General features: G+C 38.2%; 1 protein-coding gene across 1 annotated transcript in view; it reads right to left on the bottom strand.

Moving 5' to 3' along the window:
• The window catches only part of Atf2 (activating transcription factor 2), a 79,062-nt gene that overhangs the window by 48,594 nt on the left and 14,808 nt on the right, over nucleotides 1–15,660 (bottom strand). The window contains 1 exon segment of the mRNA XM_042694057.1: nucleotides 6,654–6,723. Within this exon segment, the coding sequence (XP_042549991.1) occupies nucleotides 6,654–6,723 (70 nt within the window).

Raw genomic sequence — 15,660 nt, 5'->3', positions numbered from 1 at the left:
AAGAGGCTGAGATCGAGGCTGATATCTGAGAATTGCAGTTCACAGCAAACCCAGGAGGAAAGTTGGTGAGACTCTTATCTCCAATAAACCACTCAAAAAACTGAAAGTGGCACTGTAACTCCAGTGGTAGAGTGCCAGCCTTGAGCTGAAGAACTGAGGGACAGCGCCCAGGCCCAGAGTTCAAGCCCCACCACCAACAACACCACCACCAACAGAAAAAAGTTTTTTTTTTTCTTTTTCTACTTTTGTGCCAGAACTGGGGCTTGAATTCAAGACCCAGGTATTTGGCGCTTTTTTTTTTTTTTGGGGGGGGGGTCCGGTTATGGGGCCTGAACTCTGGCCCTGGGCACTGTCCCTTAGCTCTTCAGCTCAAGGCTAGCGCTCTACCACTGGAGCCACAGCACCACTTCCTGCATTTTTCTTTTTGCTTATGTGGTACTGAGGAATCATATGCAGGGCCTCAGGCATACAAGGCGAGCGCTCTACCACTGAGCCACCTTCTCAGCCCCGGCTTTTTTATTCAAGGCTAGTGCTCTACCACTTGAGCCACAGCTTCATTTCCAGGTTTTTGGCAGTTTATCAGAGCTAAGACTTTTCTGTCTTATCGGGCAGGCGGGGGGAGGGGGGGGACACGGGGGGGGGGGGGACACAGTGGTGAGAAGGGAATGGAAGGGGAAACAAAGGAGGAGGCTACAATGCTTGATAAGAAATGTACTCATTATCTTGCCCATGTAATTGTAACCCCTCTGTATAGTATTTTCACAATAAAAAATAAAGACTTTTCTGTCTTTCAGCCTCCTGAGTAACTAGCATAATAGGCATAAGTCACCAGCACCAGGCCTGAAATGTGGTTTTTAAATAAAGAATATAGTGAAGGAAATGCTTGTGTCTAAATTTTGGTGTGCTTTCTTCTCTTTAATCAAACCTTCTACACCTCTTCCCCTCATTACTATGAATAAGTGACCTATATAATCCTATCTAAGGTCAGTCTCTCCAATTGAGCACTGGACTCCATCCACCATTAGTGACTTATGGACCCCATTCCTCCAATGGTCCTTTCTCTGTGCAGTGTTAAATATGCTGTGATATTCTAATCCTGAAATGCATAGCAATCAAAATGCATAGCAATCTTCAATCCTATATCCTTCTCCAGCTACTCCAGCCCAAAAAAGAGTGGCCTTACAACGTCTCAACTTTTAGTTCTTCCCATTCTCTGTATCCCATTCTTTTCACGCACAGCTGTTCCTGGCACTTTACTAATGTTTTTTAATCAATGTTGATAAGAATCTTCATATTTCTAAATCTCACACTAATTACAAAATTTTGACTGCAAAAATAAAGAGACATATTAGGAGATGAAAATGGGAAGAAGGAATGTTATTTTCTTTTATATTGTGGAATCTGAAAAAGAATTCTAACTTGTCAATATTTTCCCATATATTATATATTTAATATCATTTGAGAATTCAATCTCTTAGCCAGGTGCTGGTAGCTCATGCCTGTAACCTAGCTACTAAGGAGGCCAAGATCTGAGAACTGTGGTTCAAAGCCAGCCTGCGCAGGAAAGTCTGTGAGATTCTTTATCTCTAATAAACCACCAGAAAACTGGAAGTGGCACTGTGGCAAGTGGTAGAGCACTCACCTTGAGCTGAAGAGCTCAGGGACAGTACCTAGGCCCAGAGTTCAAGCCCCATGACTGACAAAAGAATTTTTAAAAGTTAAACAGTTAAAAAATAAAAAGAAATCAATCTCATGATACACACACACATATATATAAAGTATTCAGCAATCAGTTTGTCTTTTTTTTTTTTTCTGGTCATGGGGCTTGAACTCTGGGCATGGGCACTGTCCCTCAGCTCTTCAGCTCAAGGCCAGCACTCTACCACCACTTGAGCCACAGAGCCACTTCTGGTTTTCTGAGTGGTTTATCGGAGATAACACTGGACTTTCCTGCCCAGGATAGTTTTGAACCATGATCCTTAGATCTCAGCCTCCTTAGTAGCTAGGATTACAGGTGTGAACCACAAGCACCTGGCTAGTTTGTCTTTTTTGTTTGTGTGTTTATTGGTCTTGGGGCTTGAACTCAGGGCCTGGGTGCTATCCCTAAACTTGTTTTTCTCAAAGCACTTCACCACTGTATAGCCCCATCTCTGGCTTTATCTAAGTAGTTTATTAGAGATAAGAGTCTCAGGGACTTTCTTGCCCAGGCTGGCTTTGAACCCTGGCCTCCTTGAGCAGCTGGAATTACAGGTGTGAGCCATTGGTGCCTGGCTATTTTATCATCTATTTAAGTATATGTATGTGAAGATTTTTTTAAATTCAAAAGAATACTGGTATATTAGTAAGGATTTAATCACAAGATAACAGAACCCATTCTAACTATTTTATGCAGAAAAGAATCACATGAGGGCTTATTTGAGGCCAAATCTCCAAGAACACCCAAAACAATATAGCAAAACTCTCAATATACAGAAATATATTCTATTAGCTGTTGCTACAGTTTGAACATCCCTCAAAAATCCACATGTTAAAAGTCTTGTTCTCCATGCAGTGCTAAAGGGGTGTGGAATCTTTTGAGAGGTATGAGCCTTGTGAGGGATTCTATGCAGTGCTAAAGGGGTGTGGAATCTTTTGAGAGGTATGAGCCTTGTGAGGGATTCTATGGTCACAAGAGGTATTGCCCTAAAGGGGACTGAGGAGCTCTAGTCTTTTCTTTGTTCCTTTCACTACGCAGCATATAATATACGCTATTTTTTTTCCCACCTTCTGCTACTATGATGGGCTTCCCTGTATCAGACCCAAAGTAACAGGGTAACCAATCATAAATGAAACCTCCAATTCTGTGAGCCAAAATAAATCTTTCCTCTAAGTTTATTATTTCAGGTATTTTGTGAATGTGACAGGAAGGCGAATAACAGCTATAATCCAGGGATTATTGTCTTCTGTGTTCATTCAATTCAAACTAGCAAAATGGGTAAATTCAGTAATAGAACCTTTTCCCCCATTTTATTTAGTTCTAAATTCAAGAAATTAAAGTATGACTTTACGTATTAGAAACAAAACTGGTTTTAGAACCTAAAATCATACCTAGAATTCTAGTTGGAATCTAGAAATTATACATGTTTAGCTTTTTTAATGTCAGAGAAAAATGAGTATCAACTATATCTCTAAATCAGTGTTTTCTATTTTATGTCCACAGTTACTATCCTGTTTCAGCCTACATGTTGGCCACTGCCAGCCTTTAGTCTTCCTGCTTCCACTGTTTCTTCAGGAATGGTTTTTCACTGCTCTGTGGAAAAAACAAAACAAAACAAAACAAAAACCATACACCTTATCACAGTTTATAAAGCCCTATAGGATGGGCCTTCTTTTTTCTACTTCTCCACCTAAACCCTTACTTTGCTCTTCATTGATCATTCTATGTTCTTGCCACAGGAAATAAGTGCAAGGTTTGTTCCTATACTTTCCTTATGTCCTTGTTCAACTGTCATCTCATCAGAAAATGCATTTTCTGATGGAGATGATTACTGCAAAGCTAGAGTGATCGAGACAAAAAGGTTCTGGCATTAAGAGTTGCTAGACAGAATACAAAAGCCCAGAACATGTAAAACCATTCGATTTTCCAGAAACAATGCAAGTAGTGTAATGGAGAAAGAAGAATGCTTCAACAAGTTGCAAAAAAAGTATTAGTAAATAAAGACACAAAAATTACTTCAAGATGATGGAGACCTAAATGGAAAAACAAGCTTCCATAGAAAAACAATTTTTTTGTTTTTATGTAAGAATAGGTAAGAGTTTCTTATATGACTCACAGAATGCAAAAACTGTAAGAGAAAAAAGTCATGAGGTATTAGACTTTACTGAAATCAGAAATACTTGTTCATCCAAAGATATTACTATGAGAGTGGGGAGCTGTTTCAACAATAAGAGTTCAAAGATTTGAAAATATACTTCACAAAAATAATTTAGTATACAGTTAGGTGCTGGAGATTCATGCCTGTAATCCTACCTACTCAGGATGCTGTGATCTGAGGATCACCGTTTGAAGCCAGGTTGGGTAGGAAAGTCTGTGGGACTTTTATCTCCAATTAAACAGCAAAAAGCCAGAAGCAGAATGTGTGTGTGTATGTGTGTGTGTGTTCGCATACAACAAAAAGAGAAAGTAAAAGAAATGTCAATTATTGAAACACTTTTGTACAACTAAATATAAAAATGATAAAGAAAAGAGAAATTAAGTAGATTTATACAAACTATTTCTGTACTCCTATTAATTACATCAAAAGATGAGAGCTGAGCAACAACCTCAAAATAAATATTGATCAGGGTGCCAGTGGCTCACGCCTGTAATCCTAGCTACTGAGGAAGCTGAGATCTGAGGATTGGGGTTCAAAGCCAGCCCAGGCAGGAAAGTCTGTTGAGACTCTTATCTTGAAAATGGGAAGTGGCGCTGTGGCTCAATCGGTAGAGAGCTCGCCTTGAGCTGAAGAGTGCAGGGACAGCACCCAAGCCTAGAGTTCAAGCCCAACGATGGACCAAAAAAAAAAAAAAAAAGAAAGAAAGAAATATTGATCTCCACTCATGAAGATAAAAATTTAAGACTATCAACACCAACACTGACAAAGATATGGCATAATTAAGCCTCTCATAAATTAGTGAATGTGAAATGACTTTTTTGGGTAGCAATTTGACAATTTCCTGAAAAGTTAAAAATGGATCTATCACATGATTATGTTATACATTTCTGTATGCATTCATACAAAGACAATTCATACCATCTTTCTTTCTGATAAACTAAAATCTGAATGGATAAACTGTGAAATAGTAAAATGAGGAGGAATTATCTATTGATTATAAGACATGGACATGAATGATGACCTATATAATCCATGTATTAGAAACTTAACCCTGAAAGTCATATGTTAATGGTTTTTGAAGTTATATGTTAATGGTTTTGAAGGTGGGGCCTTTGGACAGTAATTAGAATTAAATGAGGTCATGAGGGTAGGCTTTCTATGATGTAGTTAGTAGATTTATAATGAGAGGAAGAGAGAACAAGTTAGCAAGCTTGCTCTGTCTTATGTGATATTCAATCCTATCTAGGGATTTCTGAAGGATTCCTATGAAGAAAATCCTCACTCAATGCGGCTCCTTAACTTTGGGACTTACAACCTATAAAACTGTGAGCTAACTAAACCTCTTTTTCTTTACAAATTACTCAGCCTCCAGTCTATGGTTTCTAGTTATAGCAATAGTATATGGATTAGATCAATTGAGAAATAATACTATGTGATATGAAAGGAACCAAATGTATATAAAGTATTCCATTTATATAAAGTTCTACAAAATATAAACAAATCTAAAAAGGCAGCTCAATGATCGATAAGGGTGAAAGGAATTACAGATGAATATGTGGCAATATTGTATTGTATGTCACTTTTTTACCGTGTTGGGTTTCATAAGCCTATATAAGGTTCCCTACTATATATATATATATATATATATATATATATATATATATATATATATAGCATGTTAAAATGTTAAATAGTATACTATAAGAATATAGTATAGGGGCTGGGAAGATGGCTCAGTGGTAGAGCGCTTGCCTTGCATGCATGAGGCCCTGGGTTCGATTCCTCAGCACCATATAAACAAAAATAAAAAAAGCCGGAAGTGGTGCTGTGGCTCAAGTGGTAGAGTGCTAGCCTTGAGCTGAAGAGCTGAGGGATAGCGCCCAGACCCAGAGTTCAGGCCCCATGAACGGACCCCCCCCCCCAAAAAAAAAGAATATAGTATATTCTATGTCAATTATCTTGCTTTGAAATATCAATGAAAATATAAGAACCATGAAGTACTTTAATATTTATGATTTATAATCTGTATATTTAAGTATTTTATAATTTTACATGTTAAATTGTTTTTCCCTTAGTGTCTATTGCTATTTTAAGATTATAACAGCAAAGATTAATAGTTGAGTGGCTTATTAAAAAGTCAATTATTACTTTTCTGAAACTGCTCCAATACATGCTCTGTATCAAAGATGTTAGACTTATGAACATTAATACATTAGTGACATTCTCTTAGAGGTAAATAACTTGTTTTCATGAGTTAATAAGCACAACAATCTTTATATATTTCTGATTTCAAAGCAGGCAATTTACCAATGATTGTCAACCATAGTCAGTCAAATTAATATACTTTTTTTTTTCTTGGTCAGTCCTGGGACTTGAACTCAGGGCATGGGCACTATCCCTGAGCTTCTTTTGCTCACGGCTAGTGCTCTACCACTTCAGTCACAGTGCCACTTCTGGCCTTTTCTGTTTATGTGGTAGTGAGGAATCAAACCCAGGGCTTCATGCATTCTAGGCAAGCACTCTACCAGTAAGCTACTTTTCCAGCCCCAAAATAATATATTTTTAAATCTTGGAATTTCTTTTTATCATAGTTTCCACTTTTCAATTACAAAATAGCCTCCCTCTACTATACCATATTAGCTTGTAGATATGCTACTGAAGAAAAATAATTTCCAAAACGTTTTTTTGTGTTTTCTTAGAAAATCCTTTTAATTAGAACAGTCTGTCTTCTAGGTTGTAATAAGTGAGACACATGATATTTAAAGTAACTGGTATTTTAAAAAATATCAAATATATTACCTGGCCACATCCAGGGGCAGTGCATAGAAAGGGTTTGTCATCACTCATATTCCACAGGTCCTTGTATTGCCTACAATAAGACACAGAGATAGTAAAATGCTTTATACTATAAATACTGTATAAAACAAACACATTACACATCACAAACACTTTGAGGTAATCTCAGTCTGTGGCTTAGGCTGACCTAAAACTCAGAATCTTCTGCCTCTGCCTCTAAGTGTTGAGATTACAGGTATGTATTACCATACCAAGCCTACAGAGAGAGAGAGAGAGAGAGAGAGAGAGAGAGAGAGAGAGAGAGAGAGAGAGAGTGTATTACCATACCAAGCCTACAGTGTGTATGTATATATTACTATACCAAGTCTACAGTGTGTGTATGTGTGTGTGAGAGAGAGAGACACACACAGAGAGAGAGAGAGAGAGAGAGAGAGAGAGAGAGAGAGAGAGAGCGTGTGTATTGGCACATGAACACCAATCATAGGACTTGAACTCTGGGAGCTGTTCCTGAGCTTTATGCTCAAGGCTAGCATTCTACCACATGAACCACAGCAACCAGCTTTTTGATGAATAATTGGAGATAAAGAGTCTCACAGATTTTACTGCCTGGGCTGGCTTTGAACAGTAACCCTTACATCTCAGCCCCCTGAGTAAGTAACAAGCAATGAACTTCCACTGCCTGGCAGTATATATATTTTATTATATTTATTTATTTTTATCAGTTGTAGGGCTTAAACTCTGGGCTTGGGTGCTGTCCCTCAGCTCTTCAGCTCAAGGCTAGCATTCTACCACTTGAGCCACAGCACCACTTCATTTTCTGAATGGTTTATTGGAGATAAGAGTCTCACGGACTTTCCTGCCTGGGCTGGCTTTGAACTGCAATCCTCAGATCTCAGCCTCCTGAGTAACTAGGATTACAGGCATGAGCCACTGGTGCCCGACTATATTTTTAAATGAAGACTAATTTCAAATATTAATCTCAAGATTTGATTTCCACTAACCTTTGTAATGCTTCTATGAGACTGACATCATAATTATCCTCCAGTTTATTTTTATGAAAGTAGACAAATACATGAAATATATAGAATTTGTTTGACAGAAAAAAAATCCAGTTCAATAGTAACTGTAAAATAAACACATTTCATTCATTCATACTATGCAGTGTTTTTGTTTGTTTTTTTTGGTCGGTTGTGGGGCTTGAACTCGGGACTTGGGCGTTGTCCCTGAGCTCTTCATGGGGCTTGAACTCGGGACTTGGGCGTTGTCCCTGAGCTCTTCAGCTCAAGGCAGCGCTCTACCTCTTGAGCCACAGCGCCACTTCCCGTTTTATAGTGGTTTATTGGAGGTAAGAGTCTCACGGACTTTCCTTGCCTGGGCTGGCTTAGAACTGTGATCTTCAGATCTCAGCCTCCTGAGTAGCTAGGATTACAGGCATGAGCCACCGGCGCCCAGCCAATGCAGTGTTTTGAGAATCACATTATATAATTATAGAAATAGTGCAGCAAGATTTCTATCTCCAGTCCTAAATTCTTGTCAAATGTTTTCTTGCTATTGTCTATTAATGTCTATGCTATTCCTCCAAAATACTAATTTGTCTAAAACCAATAATGTTTTTTTGGTCCGTCGTGGGGCCTGAACTCTGGGCCTGGATGCTGTCCCTAAGCTCTTCAGCTCAAGGCTAGCACTTGGCTTTTTCTGCTTCCATGGTGCTGAAGAATCGAACCCAGGGTTTCATGCATGCAAGGCAAGCACTCTACCACTGAGCCACCTTCCCAGTCCTAAAACCAAAATTTTAAAACTCTTCTGAAAGTTACTCCTTTTGATGAGATACAGAAATCTCTGTTCCTAGGTAAAGGAGATAAAACATTATAGTCCATTAGGGTCTGGTTAAAGGACTTAAAAAAATACGCAGATGCCCATGTCCCCTAATACAGAATGTATAGTATCTGCAAATAAACAAGTATCCTTTCCTCTGTATTTTCTAAATCATTGTAGATTACTTAAAATACCCGATACAATGTAAATGCTATTTTTACTGTATTTAGGGGTGAGGTTGAATCAGAGGGTCCCTCTTTAACTCTGATTTTTTTTTTTTTGTCTGTTGTGGGGCTTGAACTCTGGGCTTGGGCGCTGTTCCCTCAGCTCTTCAGCTCAAGGCCAGTGCTCTACTACTTGAGCCACAGCACCACTTCTGGTTTTCTAGTGGTTTACTGGAGATAAGAGTCTCACGGACTTTCCTTCCCTGGGCTGTTGGTGAACCACGATCCTCAGGTCTCAGCCTCCTGAGTAGTTAGGATTACAGACATAAGCCACTGGAGCCCGGCAACTCTGATCTGTTTCAAACTCTTAAGTTTGTAACCTTCTATTAGTAGCACAGCTAGTCTTCTAAGCAAAGGTTCAAAATTTTTTTTTTTTTGGGTCAGCAATGGGGCTTGAACTCTGGCCCTGGGCGCTGTCCCTCAGCTCTTTAGCCCAAGGCTAGCACTCTACCACTTGAGCCACAGCGCCACTTCCAAAGGTTCAATTTTTTAACCAATATTTTATGCTGTTTCCTCCTAATTTATCAAAAAATTGTTAGAGGGTTTATATACTTTAAAAAACCCATGTGGGGGCTAGGAAGGTGGCTCAGTGGTAGAGCGCTTGCCTTGCATGCTCAAGGCCCTGGGTTCGATTCCTCAGCACCACATAAGCAAAAAGAAAAAAGCCGGAAGTGGCGCTGTGGCTCAAGTGGTAGAGCACTAGCCTTGAGCTGAAGAGCTGAGGGACAGCGCCCAGGCCCAGAGTTCAGGCCCCACAACCGGACCCAAAAAAAAAAAAATAATAATAATAAAATAAAAAACCCATGTGGGTTCACTGTAGGCACTACTTTAAGTTTTAAGCATGTGGGTTCATTGTAGGCACTACTTTAAGTTTTAAGCATGTATAGAATAATCCCTGAGAATATTCAAGACTCAAAGTAGTCATAAGCAGTCTTACTTATAAAACTTTGTGATTTGGATTGCTTTCTCAGTATCGTTCCATGGAAAGACATTTGTGGGCAAAATAGTCTGAATTTCTGTTTTCTGGTTCAACACACAGAGCTTGGAAGTCATCACTTCTGTCCTTACAACATAAATACTATGTAAGTAGTTAAAACTTTAAAAAGTCTGAACAAGCTGAAATCCTTTATTATTATAGCCACACCACAGAACTGGAATTCAAGGGCAAACTGACAATGCACAATAGAACAAGGGCAGATAACAAAGTCAGTTGACTGAGAGTGGAAGCCTACTGCTGGACTTAGTCCTGGTCAGGATATAAAAACTCTTAACTGATCAATTGCCAGAGACTCAATATAGACTAGCTTGAGAAATAACTTCTTGGAGTCCTGTTTGGTTTAGTAAGGGTTACAGAGAAAGAAAACAGGAAATACTTAGTTATAGCAAATAATAAACACAACCCACATTGAGTCAAAGGCTCATTTACCTCAGCTCATGTTACCTGAAACACCATATTCAGCTTTCAATAAAATATTATAATGATACACTAGAAAGACAAAAAAACCTGGATAGACTAGAAATTTTAAGTGTACTAGAAATTTTCAATGACTATGGATAAGATGCTACTCTAATTTCCTAGAAAGCATTCAAGAACACATGGGTAATAGGGTAATACTAGAGATGAAAACTTTAGAAAGAAAAGGAAATGTAAGAAATTTTAAAAAAAAGAAATTAAAAAATATTGTAACAAATTAGATTGCATAAGACTTAAGAAACCAATGATGATGAAGATATACAATTAATTCAAAAACTGAAAATAGAAAAAATATGCAGGAATAGAATATGCAGGAATTGTGGGACAATGATAAACAGTATTATACATAATGAGAATATCAGAAGAACAACAAGAGAAAGTAACAGAAGAAATATTTTAAGAAATAGTGGCTGTAAGAATTTCTCAAAAATACTGAAAAACATCACATCACAGAATCTGGAAGCTCAGAGAATATACAGTATAAATACCAAAATCCCTCTCAATCTCTCTTGTATTTTCTGCCTCTCTCTGACACACATCTAATCTTGTATCCCAGGCTGATCCCCAATTCCTGATTCTCTCGCCTTGTCTTTTTCATTGATTATCAGCATGTGTCACCTTGTATTTGATCAGCATAACTGCTTGGCTGGTTCCACTACTTGAGCCACACTGTCAACTCTGATTTTCATTTCTTATTTTGGAAATGGAGTCTTGCACATTTTCTATCCCCATTGGTCCTGGGGCTTGAATTCAGTGCATGGGTGCTGTCCGTGAGCTTTTCCATTCAAGACTAGCACTCCCCTTTGAACCAGTTCCAGTTCCAGTTTTCTAGTGGTTAATTGCAGGTAAGGCTCAGAGACTTTCCTGCTCTGGCTGGCTTTATACTGTGATCCTCAGAATTCAGCCACCTTAGTAGCTAGGATTATGGATGGGCATGAGCCACCAGTGCCCAGCTCTGCCAATTATTTTTGGAATGGTAGTATATTGCTCCTAAAACATGAAAACTCTATGAAAAATGCCTTAATCATAAGCACACACACACATATTCTTGTATCAGTTTGTCTCTAGGAATTTGTCCATTAATTAATTGGTTCTAGAAAATTGATATTCAAGAGTATTTTTCAACTAATAAATTATAGCATATTCCTTTTAATATACTGGCTAACTTTGGAACAATGTTTCACAAAGCATATTCTTTTTTTTTTGGGGGGGGGGGGGGTCCGGTCGTGGGGCCTGAACTCTGGGCCTGGGTGCTGTCCCTCAGCTCAAGGCTAGCGCTCTATCACTTGAGCCACAGTGCCACTTCTGGCTTTTTCTTTTTGCTTATGTAGCGCTGAGTAATTGAACCCAGGGCCTCAGGCATGCAAGGCAAGAGCTCTACCACTGAGCTACCTTCTCAGCCCTCACAAAGCATATTCTATAGGGATATTAGTAGTTACTATAAAAAAGATTATCTATGTCCATGGAAAATGCTGAAATATGTGAACTTTATTTTTGTAGGAGCTTTTAGAGCCTTAAATTCTTTTTTTTTTTTTTTTTGGGGAGGGGAGTTTGTCATGGGGCCTGAACTCTGGGCCTAGGCGCTGTCCCTTAGCTCTTCAGCTCAAAGCTGGTGTAGAGCCTTAAATTCCTTTTTTTTTTTTTTTTGGGGGGGGGGGTCCGGTCATGGGGCCTGAACTCTGGGCCTGGACGCTATCTCTCAGCTCTTCAGCTCAAGGTTAGCGCTCTACCACTTGAGCCACAGCGCCACTTCTGGCTTTTTTCTTTTTGCTTATGTGGTGCTGAGGAATTGAACCCAGGGCTTCAGGCATGCAAGGCAAGTGCTCTACCACTGAGCCACCTTCCCAGCCCCATTAAATTCTAAACCAAGTAAGTATTCATAAGTTAAAAAAAAGATCCTTAACTCCTGTCTCCCATCATATTAAACACTGAATCAGAGCCACTGACTCATGCCTCTAATCTAGCTACTCAGGAGGCTTTGATCTAGAGGATCACGATTTGAAGTTGGTGGGAACAGAAAAGCTTGTGAGACTATCTCCAAAATAGCCAAAAAAAAAAAAAAAAAAAGTAGGGCCAGAGCCCTGTCTTAAGTGGTAGACTGTTGGCTAAGCAAGCAAGCTGAGCAAACATGAGGCCCTGAGTTCTGGATTTTGTAGTACTCAACAAAGAAAATGGCAGTGAATATAGATTAGAAGAGCACTGCTCAACATGTGCAAGGCCCTGATTTAGATCTTCAGCACCTCAAACAAGAAATAAAAAACAAAACCTTCTGTGTTATATAGAGCATCTGATTTAAGTAATAGTTTAGTACCATCTAATTATAGAAAAAAGGTTTACCAAGCTGGACATGGATGGCTCATGCCACCAGACTGGATCTGAGGATCTCCGCTTGTAGCTAGCCCAGGCAGGAAAAGTCCATAAGATTCTTTAACTCTAATTAATCACAAAAAAAAGCTGTAAGTAGCATTGTGGCTCAAATGGTAGTGTTAGCCTTGAGTAAGGAGCTCAGAGACAGCACCCAGGCTCAGAGTTCAAGCCTCTGGACTGAGGGAGAAATAAAAAGAGGCTTACGAGCAAAAAATGATAAAGGAAAATACTAAATATATTGTAATATATACAACATGTATATTATGTGATATATTGTGTATAAATATTATAGATATTATATATTACAATTATATTAAGTATGTTTTGATATTCTTGATAATGTAAAAAAGCGGCATTAGCTAAATACACACTAATAAATGATCTCTTATTTATAGAGAAAACATTCAATATTTATCTAGTAAAATAACCTATGATAATTTTTATATAAAATATAAACAGTAAGTTGAAAAATACCAACTACTGTCCACATACCTGGCAGAATTCACATGTAACTTGAATTTCATAAGTTGAACAACTTATCACATCCTCTTTTTCATGGCAAGGACACTGAAAAAACAAAGTAGTTTCAAACTAATAATATTTCTTGGAAATGGTAGAAAATAAAAGCACTCAAATTATACTGTGACACTACCAACATGCAAAATTTCAGTTACTATTGAGAATTAATTTTGTCTTGCTAATACTGGGATTCTGAACTCAGGTCTTGAGCTTGATCTGCTTGGCTGGTTCTACTACTTGAATTACACTGCCAACTCTGATTTTGGTGATTTTTGGAAATGGGAGTCTTGCACATTTCCCACCCACACTGGCCTAGAACCATGGATCTCAGCCTCCTAGGTAGCTAGAATTATAGTTTTGAGTCACTGCTAAGAAATTTTTGTTGTTGTTGTTGGTCCTGGGGCTTGAATTAAGGCCTGGGTGCTGTCCGTGAGCTTTTTCACTCAGGCTAGCACTCTACCCCTTTGAACCACAGTGGCAGTTCCAGTTTTCTAGTGGTTAATTGGAGGTAAGGCTCAGAGGCTTTCTTGCCCTTGCTGGCTTTATACCGTGATCCTCAGAACTCAACCTCCTTAGTAGCTAGGATTATAGGCATGAGCCACCAGTTCCCAGCTCTGCCAAGGATTTTTGTAATTTTGTAATATTGCTCCTAAAATATGAAAATGCCTTAACCATAAGTATTAATACATCTCTGTCAAAAATATAATCTCTTTAGTGATACAATTAAGAGAGATCATTAAAAGAGTAAGTTTCTACCTTGAAGACAAGAGAAACAAAATCTAAGAGGGATATAGTGCCTGTAATCCCAGGACTAGGAAAGCTGAAGCAAGAGGACTATGATTTTGAGCTCAGCCTAGCTATTATAGCATGTTTGAGGCCAGTCTGAGATATATAACAAAACCAAGTCTTATGGGGAAGGGGGGAGAGGAAGGGAATAAGATAACAAGAAAACCAAGATCTACTCAGAAAAGGGTATTTATTCAATGGTGGTAAGAATTTCAGCATAAGTCATCATAATTAATGGGTTTCAAGATGTAGTTAATTTATATAAATTAAGAAGAAGTAGTGGGCTGGGAAGTTGGCTCAGTGGTAGAGCACTTCCCTTGCATGCCTGAGGCCCTGGGTTCGATTCCTCAGCACCACATAAGCAAAAAGAAAAAAGCTGGAAGTGGCGCTGTGGCTCAAGTGGTAGAGCGCTAGCCTTGAGCTGAAGAGCTGAGGGACAGCGCCCAGGCCCAGAGTTCAGGCCCCACGACTGGACCCCCCCCCCCAAAAAAAAAAGTAGTATAACAACTACTTTGTTCATAACTTTACAATTTGGTTATTTGATACTAGTTTAAGAACAATACAAATGTAGCATATTGAAACTAGCAAGGTCAGTGAGCTAGTTTTAAACTCTACAAATACTTTAACTTAGATTCACTGAAATTCCATTTGGTGATACACTTTATTCTCATCAAAATAAGCCCATGGTAATAGAAGAAAGTTATATTTTTCATACTTTTGCTATAAATGTTTTCAAGAATGTCTTAGTAAAACTGGATGATTCCTGTATAGAAATGTGTAACTAGCTACAGTTCTGAGTCCTGGAATAAAGTCCACTGTGTAAGAGACAGGAAGAATAAAGTTTCATCCCCTGCTTCATACAAACTTGCATCTGGTAGGATTCCACTTTTCCATTACATCCAACTATTCAATGTTGCCTGTGATGAGAGTGAAAAGAACACTAGGATAATTCAAAGGAAATCTATAACAATTACATTTTGTCATTGCCTGTAAAATGTGAGCTCAGTGAGGGGAAGAGACTTATCTTAAAGAGATAATTTAACTACCTAAAATAGTGCCTCACTAGGTTCAGTTCAAGAAAAATTTATACAATAACTATACACAGATACAAAGAAGAAAAATAACAACAAGCAATTGTTTGGCTATACCTAAGAAACTTTTAGTTTACAAGATAAGAATATAAAGTTAAAATACAATTTGATGATTTAACTGAGGTTCAAGCCTCTAAGTCCAAGATTACCTTTTTTTCACAACAACGATGGAAATATAACAGTGGCCAAGAGGAAGGCTACGCTATGCTACAAGTTATTGGAGAAGTGCATGATTGCAGATAGAAACTGTTAGTAAACCATACCTCTCTCAGAGGCAAGCATCTACAAGCATCTATAACTCTTACTGCTAGGAAAATACTGTCATTAATATGAATGATACATACATTATTTTAGAAAAAAATGTTTGTTCTTCCACATGAACTACTTTCTCAAACTTCAAATGAGAATTATTGCTAAAGACAGCTCTAAGCTAAGGAGCAGTAACAACTGCTTCAAATATTTGAGAAAGAGGTGAGGTAGAAAAATTGAGAAGAGCAAATTCCTACAAATTTCAAAGGAAAGAAAAATATATATTTGGGGATAATTAATAAATGCACAAGAGGCCTGTGAACTGACAGTGCTTGATGTTGCTGAAGTAGATCAGTAAAAAAAGTGAAGCTTCTTTCCAGTTTCCTAAGACATATAAATAATGTTCTTATTTCCAACATTTTATTTCTTCAAAGAACTTTAAATCTCAAACTCATTAAAATTATACTCGGAATGTTGTTTTGTTT

Source organism: Dipodomys spectabilis, unplaced genomic scaffold (genome assembly GCF_019054845.1).
Source record: "Dipodomys spectabilis isolate Male_0828 unplaced genomic scaffold, ASM1905484v1 ptg000174l, whole genome shotgun sequence".
Taxonomy (NCBI): Eukaryota; Metazoa; Chordata; class Mammalia; order Rodentia; family Heteromyidae; genus Dipodomys; species Dipodomys spectabilis.
The sequence above is the reverse complement of the archived record's forward strand: the minus strand, read 5'-3'. Positions and strand labels throughout refer to the sequence as shown.